We start from the raw sequence: 18,113 nt of genomic DNA on the forward strand, positions 1-18,113 counted from the left end.
CCTTGGCCCCGGAAATATTGAGGTGAGAAACCTAGCTAACCACCTGTTCTTTGCACATCCATCTTCAAAAGCGGTACAAGGGGTGCTACCTGCACGAATGCTCACAACTCTGTACCTTTTTATGAAAAGTATTTTTTAATTTTCAATTATAAATTCCAACTAGTTGCAATGAAATGAACTCCTGAGAGTAATCATTGTGTCAGGTCTATATGGTGAGAAGGATTTAAGAACTAATAACCATGCTCATTGAACATGCCTGACTCGGTTATACTAACTCTGTATTTGCTGCCTAATTTAATCATCAGAAATAACTACATGAGGTACGTATTATCTCCATTTTATAGGTAAAGAAACTAGGGTTGAGAGAGGTTAAGTGATTTCTGTAAAATCACGACACTAGCAGTAGAAGAATCGGGTTGTGCCAGGGTTTGACCCCGGAACCTGCACACTTTGCTGCTACCCAAAGCTGCCTTGAAAAGTAAACACTTATCGTCCTCTCTTGTCATTGGTCATTTCAGTTCTGTTGGTCGTTTACTTTAATCTCATCTTGTTTTAGCTCAGTAAACCACCTTTGGTCTTTTGGGGGGCCCATAATTATTGGATGAAGGCCAGCGGTAGATCTGAAGATTGGTGTTTAGGGGGATATATCCTAGTTGGGCCATAGGAAATTCATAGTCTGTCCCATTTTCCAGTGGCTCAATAATCCTTCATGGGCCCACAAAGAACCATACCATACTTTATATGTTTCATTTCAAGTGATAGAAACAGCTTTGTATAATGGGAACATCATAACCCTCTTCTGGGTTTACTCTCAGCCATGCGTGCAAGCACTCGCCTTTGTAGTTGGTTCTGTCTTCAGTGCCAGCCGTCATTTTGTAAACCAGTTCTTCAACCAGCCTTAAGTTGTTCTGTGGATCCTTGTCACTGTTTCTCACTGTTTGAGATTGCACTACAGGACTGTCATCAGGGTGCTATCTCTGTTTCCACTGGAGGACCCTTTTCTGTCAAAAGGGTGATTTCATTTTTTCGAGTATTATTAGTGCTAGTGCTGTTTGGGCTTATTCCTACAGTTCTGAAGCTATTTTCTACATAAAAATTAGAGTTTGCAACCAAGTGAAAACATTTCTCACAAATGTTTGCATAGTCTTCTAACATTTCCTATTCCAAATTGGAAAGTTGTTAGTATTATGCACTTTAAACAAATCCACTTTGTTTCTGAACTTGTTAAAACTCAGTAAGAGGGAAATATAAAAGACCAGTTGTTGTCAAGGTGAAATATTAAATTAATGCTATATCTTTTATTATGACTTTTTTGTTCCCAGTGGAAAGTTTCATTGAAATGAATACTGCTAAAAGTGTTACAGAAGACAGTGTCCAGGGCCACTAATTTTATCATCAGGCCTGGAGCTAATGATTAAGAAAAGCTAGAAAGCTGGGAGAGACTGTTTAACACAGTCTGAGTTTCTTTGACTCTACTCTGTTTAACATTTTTTTTTGAGATGGGGTCTCACTATGTTGCCCAGGCTGGTCTCAAACCTGTTTATTTTTTGTTTGTTTGTTTTTATTTTTGTTTTATCAGTGACTTAGAGGCAGATGTAGAAATCATGCTCATCAAATTTGCAGATAACACAAATCTAGGTAAGATGACTACTATCTAAAGGACCAGGATAATGGGCTGGAATGATGCACTGAAAACACAAGATGGGATTTAGGACAAACAGTCCTGATTTGGATTTGGAAAGTCACTGACCTTATTACAAAAGCAGGGCAGTGGCTCGATGGCAGTGGTATGAAAAACACCTATGGGATTTCAGACTCACTGAAAGCTTTGACTGGACCAGCCTCCTGCCTGGACTGTTGAAAAGAGGACAACATGGTCAAGGGCCCATTGAATTCTGAACATCTACCAGGATGCTAAAAAGGTCAAAAACATTTTAGTAGGAGGAATTTGAGGGAAGGGAGCAAAGCATGTTTTGCTTGGAAAAGTGAAGACTTAGAACAAATAATCAAATAATCAGCTTTCCTGTGCAAGAGCTGATATTTTACCATTTCTTCGTAGCATAGAGCTAAGATAAATGGGTATGCATTGCAAGAAGTAGAGTTCGGGGCTTTTCAAGGTGGAGTTTTCTACATGGTAGGGATGCTTTACAGAATTCTGAGTGCCTCATCTGTTGAGAGGCTGGCTGGGCAGGAGGCTGCAGAATTGACCTAAGCATTTGGATGGAAGTTGGACCTCTAACATCTGTTACCCCTCTGAGGTTGTACGATGGCTGTTTTGCTTATCTTCTTGCCACCAGGGCATACATTGCAGATGTAGTGTAAAAATATTATTGAATTGGTGTTATCTTGATGATGACTCATAATTCTCATCATTGGCAGGCAATTATAATTTTAAAAATAAACAGCATTATAGAATGGATAGTAAAATTTTCATAATAACACGACCAGTACAATCCGCTTGCTTTCCCCCTGTGAAGCACTGGGGAGAAGATCTGATGCTATAAAAAGTAACAGGAGACATTTAGGAGGATGTGGGTGGGGCTTAAAATCATGGCTATGCTGAATGCTGGTGGTGCTGAAACAGCAGAATAATACTACGTAGATACTGGCATTTTCTATTCTTTGTTTCTTGTTTAAGTAGTTTCATTTCTACTACCAAATTAAGCAGGTGTTTACCATGTTTACTTTTGAATTTATTTTTCCCTTTAAAACTTGTGTGGACTATAAGCGAATTTCTCTCTCTCTTAATTTTGAGACCTCAAATCTCCAAAGTATTAAATACGTGAAACCTGTTCCTATGTTAGATTTAGAATAATTCTTTGAAAAATACTTTGAAAGCTGTGTCCATGCTTTTTACTGCATCTTATCTTCTATCACTGTGCCAGTATTGTGGTGAAAGCATTCCCCTTTTAATTTTTTTGGACAGATTGTAATTTTTTTCCTATTGAAAACACATTGAATGCTTAAGGCAGTTCTATTAACGTTTCAAATACAAGATCAATTTTTCAAACTCCTATACATCTGGAAAATAGGAATTTTAAATTTGCTTGAGTCTTCCCTTCTACACCTCCTGCCAACATTAGATTCCTTCTGGAGAACTGTGTAGCACAGTGGCGTGGGTGAGACATGACCAGTAGCAGCCAGCAAGAGTCAGGTCCACGGTTCCTGAGCAGAAAGGTCCAATCAAATGTGGTTTGGCATCAAGTAGGTGTAGTTTTCCTGCAGTCATTGTAGCTTATTCCAGAGGTTTGTTTTTTATTCACATTACTTTTCATTTTTTTACATTTTAGGTGGTTGCCTCTTTGATGAACCATACAGCACATGTGGATATAGTCAAGCTGAAGATGATGACTTCAATTGGGAACAGGTGAACACCTTGACCAAACCAACTTCCGATCCATGGATGCCATCAGGTTTGCTTTTAGTTTTAAGTTTTCTTTTTAAAATAAAAGGCACGCAAGAGTCTCGGTCATTCCATGCTGAGTGATTGAAGCTGTTGGTCTTTGAGTGTGTCAAAGTAGGATTTGCCAGTGAGGGTGGTACAGGTGAGAGGACTGGTTATAGGAGTTTTAACTTCTCTCCCTTTGAATCAGCCTAACTAAAGTTTACCCCCTTGTCTTTGGGTACACCTTAGCTAGATTAATGGGCGTTAGCCAGTTGATCCTTCTCTAAGCAGCAGATATTGGAACTTGATTGATGTCTGTTCTGGCAGTTGTGTGTAATGGCTGGAACTCTGGTTGAAGAATACAAATAACAGTCTCCATCTGTCCCGGACAGGAGGCCTTGGAGGTGGCTTACCCTTTCTCCCTCAGGGGCTCACCTGGCACCTGGGAGATCTAGGAGGATGTCCAGTGATGTTGAAGTGTTCTGAATATAAAATGGTGATGCAAACATGTGGATATTTTTTCCACCGTAGAAGTGCTTAGTGAATTTCCCGATGAGTGAAAGACGTGTTCTATTGAACAGCGGCAACAGGTTTACTCATTCGGAGGGAAGAGTAGGAAGAAGGTGACAGGTGAACTCTAATCACACTGGAACTTGATCATTTCAATGGACCCTCTTTTCAGGCTGTGACATTGGGCATCCCCTTAAAATTTTAGATCTGTAGATTTGTTGTACACGTGGGATGATGAGTGTGCCCCATTCAGGATTCAAACTGTAAAACATGTTCTGATTGGGATTTCAAATAAAACAGTTTTTACACTTTTATGACTATAAAGTTTTTAATTAATGCCCCTAAGTGTGGGAATAATTACATTTAATAAGTACTCTTGTAAACGTAGCTTTTAGACATGACATAGAGTTTAACATTGTTCTCACCAAGCTTTAGCGGTTGTGATGCCCACTGTGCTCCTGCCCTCTCTTTCCCACGATTAACTCCTTCTGACTTCAAAGAAGGAAGCATTGAGCTCTTTAGCACTATGGCTTTACCAGACGTCAAAACCTTTCTAGCTCTTGGTTATTTCCCTACAGCTCACATTCTCCTTTTTTGTCTCTCTCGGTCTCTGGTATGCACGTGTGCTTTTGAATATGCCTGTGTTTGAATCATCAGTACGCTTTAGGTGGTTTTCCAATTTCCAGTTCCTTCGTCCGTTCTTGTCAGTGATGGGGAGAGGGAAGAGAACACAGCCGTGCTCTGTGCTCCCATTGCACTGCCCGTTTTCCCAAACAGGTTGTGCACCCTGAAGGCCTTTTGGTCTTCTGCCGTCTTAAGAGTAGCCAACCTGTCCAGAAAGGCTGGGCTGGCTGAGGCCATGGGAGTGGGGAGGGCCCTTAGAGTTCGTCCCGATAGATTTCTTCACAAGAGTACACTCACGCTTACTTTGTATATCATCTTCTTATTTGATGAAAAATTTGTAATTTTTCACATTAGGTAGTTGATTTTATTATTGATTATCTTTAGATTGAAGCATGACTTGGAAAAATTAACTTTTAAAAAGAAGCGCAAGTATTGCAGAATCTTCTTTAGCTTCTTTTGATTTTATTTTTGGCGCAAGATAATCCACCTCCCTTGATAAAGGAGGCCAGAGGAGTCCCTTCTTGTCACCAGGTCCTTTGCTGCTTTGTCATGTCTCCTACTACCATCTCAGACCAAGTTGTCCACTTTTAAAATATAGAGAGGATGGGTTTCTAAGCAGAGACCATTAAAACCATGGTAATCAAGCTGAGAGCCCAGAAGTATCCTGGAACAACCAGTTAAGTAATTGAAGGAACAGAGGGGAGTGACTTTGCAAATACGTAGCTTTTGAAGGCTCTTCTGCCTTAGGAAGAATGAAGTGGGGCTATGCACATGTTTTGCTTTAATTTTGTCTGCTTCTGTTGACTAATAGAATACATGGTGATTAATATTTGGCCTTTGTAGCTAAAGGTCTCTGTATGTTGCATCTTCTAACACTTTTGCCAGGTCCGTTTTCTGATAGCTACAAAAGGTATGCCCTGGACCCTCATCCCCCACTGATTGTTGAACATGTGGGTGGTTTGGGTGCAGCATGTGAATGAGGGAAGGGAAGGCCCAGCGGTCCCCCACCCTCTGACTCTCTTTATGTGCATGGGTGCAGATGAGATGTCTGAAAATTGATAGTTGTTCCATCAGATGAAATTTTTTGCCATAGTAGAGAACTGCGAATACTGGTATTTCTTTTTCTATTACTCATTAAACAAACTTTCGTCTTAAAAATTTTTTGAGTCTTAGTATATGCTAAATATGATGCTAATTACTTTCAGAGATGAAGGATCATAAGACATGATTTTCTCTTTATGAACTTTTACCTACTTGGGAAAAAGTTACAAAAATACAGTTAGTGAACAATCTATAATAAAATGATACACAATTAAATGTGATGTAGACTGGAAGTGTTCTATGAGCAGTTTTCTTACTGTAAGCCTAAAACATAAAAACATATAGAGTTGTGCCCAGCTGACTTATCTGTCCAAAGTAAGAAGTTAAATTCTCAGTGCAATATTGTTAGAAATAGGGACATATCATATTATAATCTTGCATATACTATCCTAAGATATGGATTTTAAAACTGAGTTTCTCATATATATGTACATATACATACATATATATATATACACACACAACCATATGTTTTAAAATACTACTTAGTTTCAAGAGTTTTCTCCTTTTCCTTCTTTTTCTTATCCATTTCATCTTCTGCCTTTACTATGAATGCGTGCAACATGACTTACTCCTCTCAAAAACAGATTCCAAAGCTGGTCCTCTCATGCTAAAACAGAAATTAATTTTATGAATTTCTCAGGGTGTATATGTGCAAAATCAGATAGAACCATAGTTTTCTGAGGGTTAATTTTTTAAATCTTTACTATGTTGCATGACTTGTTCTTGCCTGTGCCTGTATATGTGGTCCTGTAATGCTTCAGATTAAGAGTTGGCAAACTATGTTCTGGTCAAATTCAATTTCTGCTGCCAGGTTTTGTGTGGCTTATAAGTTAAGAATGTTTTTTACATTTTTAAATGGCTGGAAAAACCCCGAAAGAATTATAATATTTTGTTACACATGAAATTCAAATTACAGTGTCCACAAACAAAGTTGTGTTTTGTTTTGTTTGAGACAGAGTCTTGCTGTGTCGCCTGGCTAGAGTGCAGTGGCATCATCTTAGCTCACAGCAACCTCAAACCCCTGGGCTCAAGCGATTCTCCTGCCTCAGCCTCCTGAGTAGCTGGGACTACAGGTGCACGCCACCGTGTCCAGCTAATTTTTCAATTTTTAGCAGAGATAGGATCTTGCTCTTGCTCCGGCTGGTCTTGAACTCCTGGTCTCAAGCAATCCTCCCACCTCAGCCTCCCAGAGTGCTAGGATTACAAGCGTGAGCCACCACGCCTGGCCATAAACAAAAGCTTTATTGGCACACAGCCATACCCATTTGTTTAAATATTGTCTTTGGCTGGTTTCAAGCTACAGGCAGAGTTGAATAGTTGCAACAGAGACCATTTGGTCCACAAAGTCTAAGATACTTACTTTCTGACCCTTTATAAAAAATGTTGGCAATCCTTGTCTTAGACCATTTTGGCATCAGCATATAATTGTTGTTTTGGACTCTTGGTTTATATTGTTATTTCCTGTATTTATATTTATTAATATACAGACATTTCACATTTCATTTTCAGATTGTGTGTTTTCCAAATATTGGGCTATTAAAATCCTTCAGAAAAAAGAAAATGATTAGGGATTTTTTCTATCTTTCCCTTAAATTTGCTGTCTGTTGAAAAAGCATTGTGATTTTTTTTATTTTTTAGTACCAAAATCTTTGTCCTACTACTATAATTCTCATAAGCAAATAATCCATCAAGATGAATTTAAAAGTTATGACAGTGGGAGACTAAAATTTTTACTCCAATTTCTAGCTTTTTACTTTTTCTGTGTCTTTTTTTAAGTCAGTGGTCCAGCATGTAGTATTTGTGTCTCTGTATCTTCACATGTAAGGTTATTTTTAACCACATTTTAAAAAATTTAAATACTGTTTGAAACCTTATGCAAGCTGCTTGATAACTACTCTGAGGCTGTGATGTTAGCTCTGGAAATATATATTTAAGGCAAATAAATGCCAAATGACATTTAAATTTTTGTATTTCAAGTCAACATTTATGTTATAGTAGATTAAACTTTTGCAGCTAGCTCTGAACCATAACAGTTTTCTTGATGGTGAAACTATGCTAAAGCTGGTTTCTCTTTTATTGATAAGTGTGTAGTTTGTTTCATATCAGTTGATCTTCTCCATTAGCAATGGGGAAATTTCTTAAACTTTATCATAAAGAATACTACTTTGAGCACAAGATTCTTGATTAAGAATTCAAATACTAACCTGATACATTTTGTTAGCACTGTCACATTCTACCGCTTTATATACTGCAGCACATTGTACAATTATCACACAGATTAAGAAGTGTTTTATGATGTAAGAACAACTACATGATTTGACAATGGTAGATTTTTAAATATTTTGTTACTATGCAATATTTGTACCTTCCTAGTACAGTTCTATAAAATTCATATATATTTAATAAGTTCTATATCTTAAGTATAAAAATGTGACCCTGTTTTATAAAAAAGAAAGAAAATATTAAACACTGTTCCCATCCACGGTATTAAAAACATATAGGTAGCTTATAACCATAGCTATTTGATACTCAAAGAATTGACATTTATTTATACCCCACGTTGTTCCCTTAAGTTAAACCATACCTCTAAAAAGGCTGTAATTAAGTGAAATTGTATTCCAGTGTTGGGAAAACATAATTCTTGTAGTACCTTTCCAGGTAGAATAGCATGTGACTCTATAGGACTCATTTAGCTTTCCATGTCTTAGTTTTACGTACTGGGAATTGAGAATGGTGTTGCTGATTTTCGTGGAGATGCTGTGACTGAGAATCGAACCATGTCTGTCGGTGCCCACGTGAGCGGCAGAGAGGCAGGAGTTCCGGGATGGAGCAGCAGTGTGTACTCTTAGCGTGATGACCCAGAAAATAGAAAAATGACTACGTATATTTGTTTAGACTCAATTTCACATTTGGGAAAGAAGATGGATTGACAGACAAAGTAATTGAAGTTTTCCTTTGGGTGCATTTATCAGGCATATCTTCCTTGTGCTAGGGAAGCCTTCCCTATTTAGTCACACTTCAGGGCTTGTGCAGGGCTTAGCGAGTAAGGAAGAGAAGATGACTACGGGCTCGAAAAGACATTTTCCCCCTTAAATTGCAGTGTGTATCCAGGGAGAGGATATTTTTGGCACAGAATATTCAGACAGTTGTCTAATTATTTTATGCATTCTTTCAATCAGTCAACATTCAACAGATATTTATTAAACACCTGCTATGTGCTAGGTATTGTTATAGATGCTTGAGATTCTTCATTGAGAGAAACAAATAAAGATCCCTTCCTCAGCACACCTTACATTCTCAGTCTGATAAGATCCTTCTTAGATGGGCAAAGGATTATATGCTAGAATACTACCATGTTTTCCCTCATTTATTAATGACTTTCTGGTGGTGAATATTTAAAAGGTAATCCAAAATCCACCTGATTAGACGCAGCACACCAAAGCATCACATTTAGCTTTCCTATATGCTTTGTCCCTTAAAAAAGTAAAATAAAAGCAACAGCAAAAAAGTCTAAATCATGGCTGGGTGCAGTGGCTTATGCCTGTAATCCTAGCACTTTGGGATGCCGAGGCAAGAGGATCACTTCAAGCCATGAGTTTGAGACCAGCCTGAGCATAACCAAGTCCCAGTCTCTACAAAAACACAGAAAAATTAGCCAGGTGAGGTGGTACACACCTGTAGTCCCAGCTGCTTGGGAGGCTGAGGCAGAAGAATTGCTTGAGCCCGGGAATTTGAGGTTGCAGTGAGCTATGATGATGCCACTGTACTCTAGCCTGGGTGACAGAGACCCTGTCTCAAAAAAAAAAAAAAAAAAAAATCTAAATCGTAGGCAGGTAGCCACTCAGTACTTCCTGATCTGTCTGCTTTATGAAACAAAGTAATCTTGTACATGTAAATGACATTGAGCAATTGACAACATCTGCTTTTTTGCTCTATGTAAAAAAGGAGGTCCTGGGAGATTGGGTGGCATTATCCTCATTTTACCCCAGAGGAGACTGAAGTTCAGAGAAGGAAAACTTGACCCAGGCTTATAGGTGAGGAAGGCAGCCTCCACTGTTGTTCTTCTCAGTATTCTTGAGCGATCTTCCGCGTGAGTGCATGCATCTAGTGAAGGGCTGTCTTTGATTCCAGTACATCCGTTTGGATCTTCTCAAATGAACAGACAGACTGTCTACCACGGGGGCCGCATGCTCTGCCAGGGTCAGCTGCAGGCTCTACCACCGCCGTGTAACTGTTGACCTCAGGCAAGTTCCAGAGCTCTCGGTTTTACAGTCTTCTCATCTGTAAGATGTTAGTTAGTTACATATGTTTGTGGAATGACTACTGTGGGCCTGACTATAGCAGTAGAGTTTCTGTCCTCTTGAAGATTAAATCCCACAGAGGAAGAGGCATTCCACTGAAAAGCAGAGAGAATATATTGTAATAGTGGGCAGTGCAAGGAGCAATGAAGATAAACTAAATCAGGAAAAGGACTTAGAGAGCGATGGGTATGGCAAACAGGGACAGCTTTTCCCAGGAGGCTGTCTTTGAACAAAGACCTGGCTCTAGGCAGAGCCGGGGGCCAAGGAGGCTGAGTGATCCTGGGGAGAGAAGAGCAGGAGCAGAGCCCTAAGGGGGGTGTGCTGTGCTGGAGGGAGTGGCGGGGGTCATATCCTGTAGCACCCGGAAAGCCGTGTGGAGGTGCTTAGAACCTACTTCATAGGGTTGTTGACCAGATGTAATATATCGCTGATGAACATTCGCCCGCCCTCGATCTTACTCAAATCACCTTAGCGAGGCTTAGAATGAGTTTCCAGTTACCTTTTAAACTGTGAATGATGAGACACAGTGAAAGAAATTGGACTGGAGTTGTAGTCTGTCAGCAGTTTCTAAGTTAGAAAATTATAACAACTTGCGATGATAATGGAAAAACAAACCATTTCAGATCAGTGATCTATGGGAAACTCTTACACACCACCAGGCTGTGTGCAGCCTGGTTTCCACGTGGGTGTGAAGAAGCGCACGCCGCGCAGTGGCCCTCACTGGTTGTGCCAGGAACACGCGTGGGTGTGAGGGCCGCCACTGCGCCACACGCTCAGTGATGGAGCTGAACGTGATGGCGCTCTTTTCACATGAATTAGGAAAGAGACAAGGATTTTAGTTATTGAATTATCCATGGGTTTTCTTTTTTTGCCCCATTTAAAAAAACTGTGGTAAAACATACATAGCATAAAATTTAACCATTTTTAAGTGTACAGTTCAGCGAGTTGTGTACATTCACTTTGCTGTACCGCGGTCACCATCCGTCTCCAGAACTTCTGCACCTTCCCTCAGCTGGAACTCTGCATCCGTTAAACAACAACCTTCATTCCTCCAGCCCTTGGAAACCACCACTCTGCTCTCTATTTCCGTGAATTTGCCCACTCCAGGTACCTTTTATAAGTGGAGTCACACGGGGTTGTCCTTTTGTGTCTGGCTTATTTCACCGAGCAGAATGTTTTTAGTGATTCAGTTTTTCTGTGCAAAGGCTTTCAGAGATTAAGGCAGTCATTCTTTAAAAAGTGTTTTGATTTTTAATCTCTCACTGTTTTAAGGCGGCCAGTGTAAGCCATTGTGTTATGTATGACCACTTATTTCAGTTGTTTATATTTAGCATTCAACAAATGTTTTCCTTTAAATTTGTTCCACATTTCTGATGGCTGATTGAAAACTTACAAAAAACAAGAATAGTGGTTAGCTGTTTTTTAAATATTTGCTAAAAAGTATACAGATTAGCTTGTGTATATAAAAATGTGTTTTAATAGTTTTATTAATTTCCTGTAAAAATTGTACAAGATGACATCATAAGGGTTATGCGAAGCTAAGTAATGGAATAAATATATGGGCCAGTCATTAGCATCTGAGTAGAGGAGGGGGTGAAAGGTGGGAGAGGTGAGGACCAGGGTGATCAACGATGGGGTGGTTATTATACCCAGCCTGACAACATTGCACTGAGGATGTGGTCAGCCTTCATGTCCCGTGTGTTCCACCTGTGGGGCTCCACAGCGCAGGGCATTCATGCTGGGCAGGGCCAGGTTATTGGAATGAAGGAGCCCACCTTGGCAGTAAGAGTCAAGAAAAGGGACAGGGAGTTTTGTTGTGATATTCAGAGATCGTCGCTCAGTCTTTGGAGTGCAGATTCCTGATAAGACTGCAGAGGGGGCTGTGGGTGGGGATGGGGCTGATTTGAAAACAGTTTCTCTAAAGACCAAAAAGCCCAAGGCCTGGAAAGACTTGGCACTCGGGTCCAGGGCCATTGGACAGCAGCCTGTCTTTATGTGGTGTGGGATCTTTGGCATCACGAGGGTGTGGCGTGGGCCGTTGCTGTGCTGGCTGCCAAGTGCCCTGGCAGGTGAATGGTGGCGTTAGAGGATCCCTCCCACTGATGCAGGATGGGGGAGGCCTTGGGGACGCTGTGTGGCCCGAGGGTTCTGGGTCACCGCATTCTCGTTCTTCCTGTGTCAGACCAGATCATCACAGGATCCTCCTTACACACCTTCTGGACTTTCCATGGTCCAAGAAATCGAAACACCGAATACATTTACATAGAAAATCATTAGGTCCAGATTATTCTTTTTACCTTAAGACCAGGAAGAAATGGAAGTTCCTTCCTACTGTGAAAGTTGATCATACAAATCGGGTCATTCTTGTAATAGCCGACTAAAACAGTCAAGAAGCTGGGGGGAAAAGGCACTCAGGACACATAATGTTGCTCCAAAAATCGTAGTACTCTGCAAGCCTGGCTGCTGAAACTGCCGTCGGTAACCTGAAACCAGTTTTATCTAATAGTTGCTGAAATGACCTGCTGTAACTTTAAGACTTTAAGCTTTTACCCACTGCCATAGCTCAGCAATCAGAGCTCCCAGAGCTCTCAGCTCCCCGGAACCTTACTGGTGCCAAAGAACTCTCTCAAAGAGCAATAGGTAACATTTCTCTTTTTTATAAAACCTCCAACCTTCTCTTTGTTCTTTAGACATAGGGATCTGCATGTATGCCCCAAATTGCAATTCTTTCTTCCCAAATGGAATGTTAAATTTAGAGACCCATTTCTACATTGCTATTTTGACTTGGACGCGACCTTTTGAGCACGCACCGTGTGAGAGGCACTGTTGCAGGCACTGGGGATGTCGTGGTTTAGCAGCCAGCAGTCTTCCAGGACACGTGGAAGTAGCGTGGTGAGGGAGTGCTCCATTTGGCTGCTCTGAGCCTGATGAGGCTGCTACCCAGATGGGTGCCAGTGGGGTGAGGGCAAGTGGAGGGCTTCCAGGAGGCAGTGGCACCCAAGAGGGGGCACAAGAACTTGAGGAGCGAGGCCCAGGGCGGTGGGAACACCGGACAGAGGAACATCCTGTCCAAAGGCAGTGAGGGGTGGGGAGGGAGCGCAGGTGTGCATTAGGCTGCCTGGGAAGCTGCATGTAATTCGGGGAACTACCAACCATGTAGAATGGAAGAGGAAGAGACAAGGTGCTGGCGAAAAGGCTATGTAGCTGAGTATGTAGAGAGGAAACCCCAAAATTTCTGGTAAGAGCGTATCAAGAAAAGATGTAATAAGGAAATGTGGTTAGTAGATAAGTACTAAAAAATATGAATATGTGGGAGAACGCCCTGTTCTTGGGAGATTCATGCCAATATGTTGAAAGATACAAGCATTAGGATGTCTCTGTAGAAGAAAAGTGTGTGTGTATGTTTAGAGACAGAGCATGTACAAATGTGGTAAGATGTTAACAATTAAGTCTAGGTGCAGTGTGTGTTTATTATACTACTTTTTCAAATTTTCCATACTTTTGAAGCTAAGCAAAATTTGCAGCATAAATGTGGGGCAACGAAAGACATAATTGAGGTACACTGACTTAGTGCTGTGCCAAGGTGATTTTTATCTATTGCTGCATTTTAGGCAGAATACCACCTTGTCAAATTGCACTGAAAATATGTTTATTTAAAAAACTCAGGTTGAACCACATCTTCACTTTCCGAGCATATTGTGATGATCATTGATATTACTGGAGAGGTTTAGTAGAGCTGATAGACTTGCGTAACACCATTTGGAGTCACCAACTTAAGGGATATAATTTTAGGACTTTCTAAAATAGGACAAATGCTTTGCGCTATGGTTTTATGCCTAGTGGGTGTCTCATCTATGAAGATCCTTATCCTATTGGTAGATATTTTGGTGCTTAACCGAAACTTTGTGGGAAGATGCATAAGGAATTATTAAATTTTATTTTTGGATACATGCTTGCATTCATTTGTATCCTTATCCATAATATGGGCTGAATATAGAAAAAATTTATACAGAATTTCTTGGCAGACTCCACTAAATGGTTTGTTCAGCTCATTATTTTAAATAAGTGGCCTTTAATACATAGTTAACTGATACTTATTCTAGGAGATTGTGATGAATTATATCTTAAAGTGGTATTTAAAAGCTTAAGTAGTTGATAGAGAAATAAATATGGCTATTTAATTAATTGTCTGCTGGACAATTGTAATGCCCCTATCTGGTGGGCGGACAAATTGAAACAACTGATTATGCAGCAGTAAAGTGTCTGAGTTGGATATGTGGGGTAGCATATTAATAAAGTGGCACTTTTAGAGAGGATGTCACTGAAAATTTGTTTTTCAAATGACCAGTCCTTATTAGTATGCTTTACGTTCTCTAATGTGGGGTTGTTTCATAATGGTATATTTCCTTGTTCCTTCTAGGAAATTTGAAAAAGGTGTCTTTTATATTTATTCTGTTATCTGTAGAAAATACATAAAATATTGAAATCCTTGGCATAAGACTTGAAGGTACAGATTGGGTTTGATGCAGTGCTTTTCAAAGTAAATATAAATCAATGAGGTTTCTGGTAGACATCTTGGGAAATTGTGCAATCTCGTGTTCCTTTTCATGACATTTCCGCTTTCCATTTAAGACTCATCTTGTTAGACGCACACCTTGTGGAAATAGTGTTACCTCCCTAATTGTACTCTATAAACAAAACATCCCTTAGTCCTGCAGTGGTCCTGGCTTGCTGTGGAGTGACAGGCTGCAATTTACCAGTAGGTCAGCAGCGGAGCTGATGACAAGTGACCTTTCTAACACTGCAATCAATGCTTGTTATTTGGAAAACAAAATGATACAGTTTGTATTTTTTAGCAGATGTGTCATTAGGTCAATCCTCCATTGACATGTGAATTTGTTACTTGGGCTGGAGGAGTCAGTTCAGACAGGAATGTTAATTTATTTGAATTGATCTGGGTCCTGCTCTTATAAAAAGGTGTTGGACATTTGTTGATGGCACAAATTATTATAAATAATTGGTTTTACACATCAAAGGCTTTCGGAGTGCCCATTTTACACAATACCATTATACACCAGCAAGTATTCACCATAATATATTTTGTTTACACTTGATGTTTCTCAATTGTTTTGAAAAAAAATTAAGTAAGTGAGCTTGTATCATATTTAACTAGTCTCTCTCCACATGTTTCCTGAAATGTGTTTTGTGAGGCCCCATGAAGAGTCAGCAGGGGGAATAACTTCTGGAAAAGATGCCAGGAAGAAATTAGCTGTTTTATGTAAGAGATAGCCCTTGTGGTGATGAGTAGTGTTGTTCAGTAGCTGCTTTCAGCTTTTACCTTCTAGGAACATGGGAAGCTTGTTCATCTCTTTTGCCTTTGATTTAGATGTTACCCTTACTGCTTTGGCTGGTGAAATGTGAATGGAAGTGACTTGTGCCACTTTCAGGCAGAAGCTTCTAGAATCAGGATGAGAGTTACTGTGTTTTCTTTTCTGCCTTGGCGATTGTGGGAGCAACGAGATGCTTTTGGCCTTGCTACTTGAGTAAGGAAGATGTAGAAATGACTCCCCCCCACCCTCCACATACACACACACTCAAATGACTGCAATGAGCACGTACCTGAGTGAGAAATACACTTTGGTGTGTTAATCCACTGAGATTTTAGGGTTTTTTTTGTTGAATTGCTCTTAAACTCTTTGGTTTTAGGACCCCTTTATGTAACAGCTTTTGTTCATGTGGGTAATATCTGTTGATATTTTCTGGATTAGAAATAAAAACGGAGAACATTTGAAAACACAAGAGTACATAAGCGTCCATTCCATTGGGCGTCATAGCAATTATGTATAGCTGTGAGCAGTTGAGAGTGGAATGGGAATAATAAAGTCAAATAATGTCTTGTTATTATCATGAAAATAGTTTTCAGCACATGGCCTCCCTCAGTAAGTCTCAGTGACCTCCGGGGTCCCTGGAAGACACTTTGAGAACCACTGACCTAGGCCATCCTAAGTGAGATGCCTATCTTGGTGATTTAAGGGCTCAGGGGGTTGAGAAGGAAAAGAAAGAGGGGAAAAAGATTTTGGAAGCATTGCAAAAGGATATCCGCGAATGTTATAATTCACATTTTCGGTAACGTTCCTGTTATTGAGGGTAGTCCTTCTTTATACTAACAAATACCCATTTCACTAGAGTATCAAATGAAATAATACACATAAAATTACCTTGTATAGAGCCACATAATTGTGTGAATATTATTAATTCTGTGAAGGTAGAGTTTATGAAATCTTTTGCTCTAGAAAAATTGAAAATAGGATTAATATTCATATACTTGAAATTGGGTATATCCTTCTGGAAGATAAAGGGTTGGATAAAATGAATTATTTAAACTTGTTCATAAATGAGTGAGCCTATCTAAATTCATTCAGTGCTGCTGCGTCTGAGATTTTTAAGTGTGGAACTGTCATTCATATATATATATATCGTCTTAATAAAATAATTTCTACCCCTTTTATTATGAAGTGATGGTGACAAAGTGATATAAAGATGGCTAAACATGTTTCAGGGAGACTTGGAAATTGCACTTGACGGAAATTTCCTATAACTGGATGACAAATCCCACAGGTGAATTTACCAGTCACATGCCTTTCATCAATAGCCCAGTTATGTAAGGTAACACGTTTATTTCCAAAGATATGAGTTCTAACAGAATTTGCTAATATTTAAAGGCATGATACATAAACATTTTCCAAGTTTTATGTTACTATAGCCATGGAAAGGGTTTCCCAGGGACTCTAGTGATCTTTATAGATTCGTCCAGCTATTATAGGTAGTTAATATTTAAGCTGGAGGAAGAAGACATAGCAAATGACCTTTCTAGTAGCTCTTTGATCCTCCTTTTTTTCAGTAAATACTTAAGCAGTACCTACTGTGGACAGGCTCTGTTTTTGTATTCTGTGAGAGAAAGAAGGTATTGGAGGACTTAAACACAAGATTTCTAAGGTCACAGATTTCTGGGCTCAGCATAGGAGGCCAATGCTTTACTTGACAGAAAGATCAAGTACTAAAATAGAATAATGTACTGAATGGAAGCAACGGAAATTAAATTCATGAAACGGCATAGACTCACTAAGGATTAATTTCCTCTACTAATTGGCTACCCATTATGGTGGCTTTCGAAGCCTGGGACTCACTTTAGAAAGGGGCTGTTATCTGGAGTCCCTAGCAGGCTGAGAACACTAAGGAGATTTGCTAGATGTAATCAAGACAGCCAGAAGTCACCATCACCCATTTGCTCTGGTTGGCATCTTCAGGAAGCTGAAGATGTATCATTCTCCTTTCCCAGGTGTAATTGTATTTGTGCAGGGAGGGGTTGCCTTCACGGAGAGACAATTTATCTTTATAAAATGCCTATATTTGGTTCATATATTGTTGACCCTGACACTGAAAAGAGAGATGGCATGCTATTTGTTTCATTTCAACCTTTAAGTAATAATTGTCTATAGTCGTGATTAGTGTGAGCAATCACATTTTCTTCCCCTGAAATGAAATGAGGTGGTATTTTCTTTTCTCATTAAATTTATCTTGAATAAGAATTTTGAGAAGCATTAAGCCAAGTCACACTTTCAAATGTGGGTAATTCCTGAAGTCGCCCAGCAGAGGGAGACGTGTAGTTCTTCACTCCTTTATGGGGCCTCTGCTTCCTGCCCCAGGTGACTTTGCTTGACTTCTCCTTAAGAGGCAGCCTTAGGCTTTGCGGATGAGCTAGTGAATATGCCCTCCTGCACTTTTTTCCCTCCTCTTTTTGGCCCAGCTAAGAGTTCTTAGTTACTCTTCTGTTTCATAAGGTCTTTATCATTAGCGACCTTCCCCCTTTGATAAGAACAATATTTTCATTAATGACATACTCACGGCAAAACACAGGACAGAGGATCCTCTGAGCTCCAGAGAAGCAGGTTTAAAATCCACGTGAGCCTTTCACAGGCAACATCCTGCCCATGTTTTGATTCAGAGTAAATCCTGGAGGTCAGATCTTTTTTTCAGCCAGTAGGGTAAACTTTGGTCACAGATTTCTGAGGTCAGCATAGGCAGTAGAGAGAGGCTATCCTCGTTTGCCTCTTTGCATACCCATTGACACAAAGGGAAAGGAATTTTAAAACAGCCTAACTTCCAAGGGGTTCTTCTGATTCGAGTGA

At 39.8% G+C, this 18,113-nt stretch overlaps 1 protein-coding gene across 1 annotated transcript in view; it reads left to right on the forward strand.

Annotated features, from left to right (window-relative positions):
• Positions 1-3,290: 3,290 nt before the first annotated feature.
• Positions 3,291-18,113, forward strand: part of PTPRM (protein tyrosine phosphatase, receptor type, M) — a gene marked incomplete at its 5' end in the record, with an annotated part of 602,721 nt that continues 587,898 nt past the window's right edge. The window contains one exon of the mRNA XM_012648382.1: positions 3,291-3,413. Coding sequence (XP_012503836.1) covers positions 3,291-3,413 — 123 coding nt within the window. The remainder of the gene's footprint in view (positions 3,414-18,113) is intronic.

The sequence above is a fragment of the Propithecus coquereli genome, unplaced genomic scaffold (assembly GCF_000956105.1).
Source record: "Propithecus coquereli isolate 6110/MARCELLA unplaced genomic scaffold, Pcoq_1.0 Scaffold283, whole genome shotgun sequence".
NCBI classification, from domain to species: Eukaryota; Metazoa; Chordata; class Mammalia; order Primates; family Indriidae; genus Propithecus; species Propithecus coquereli.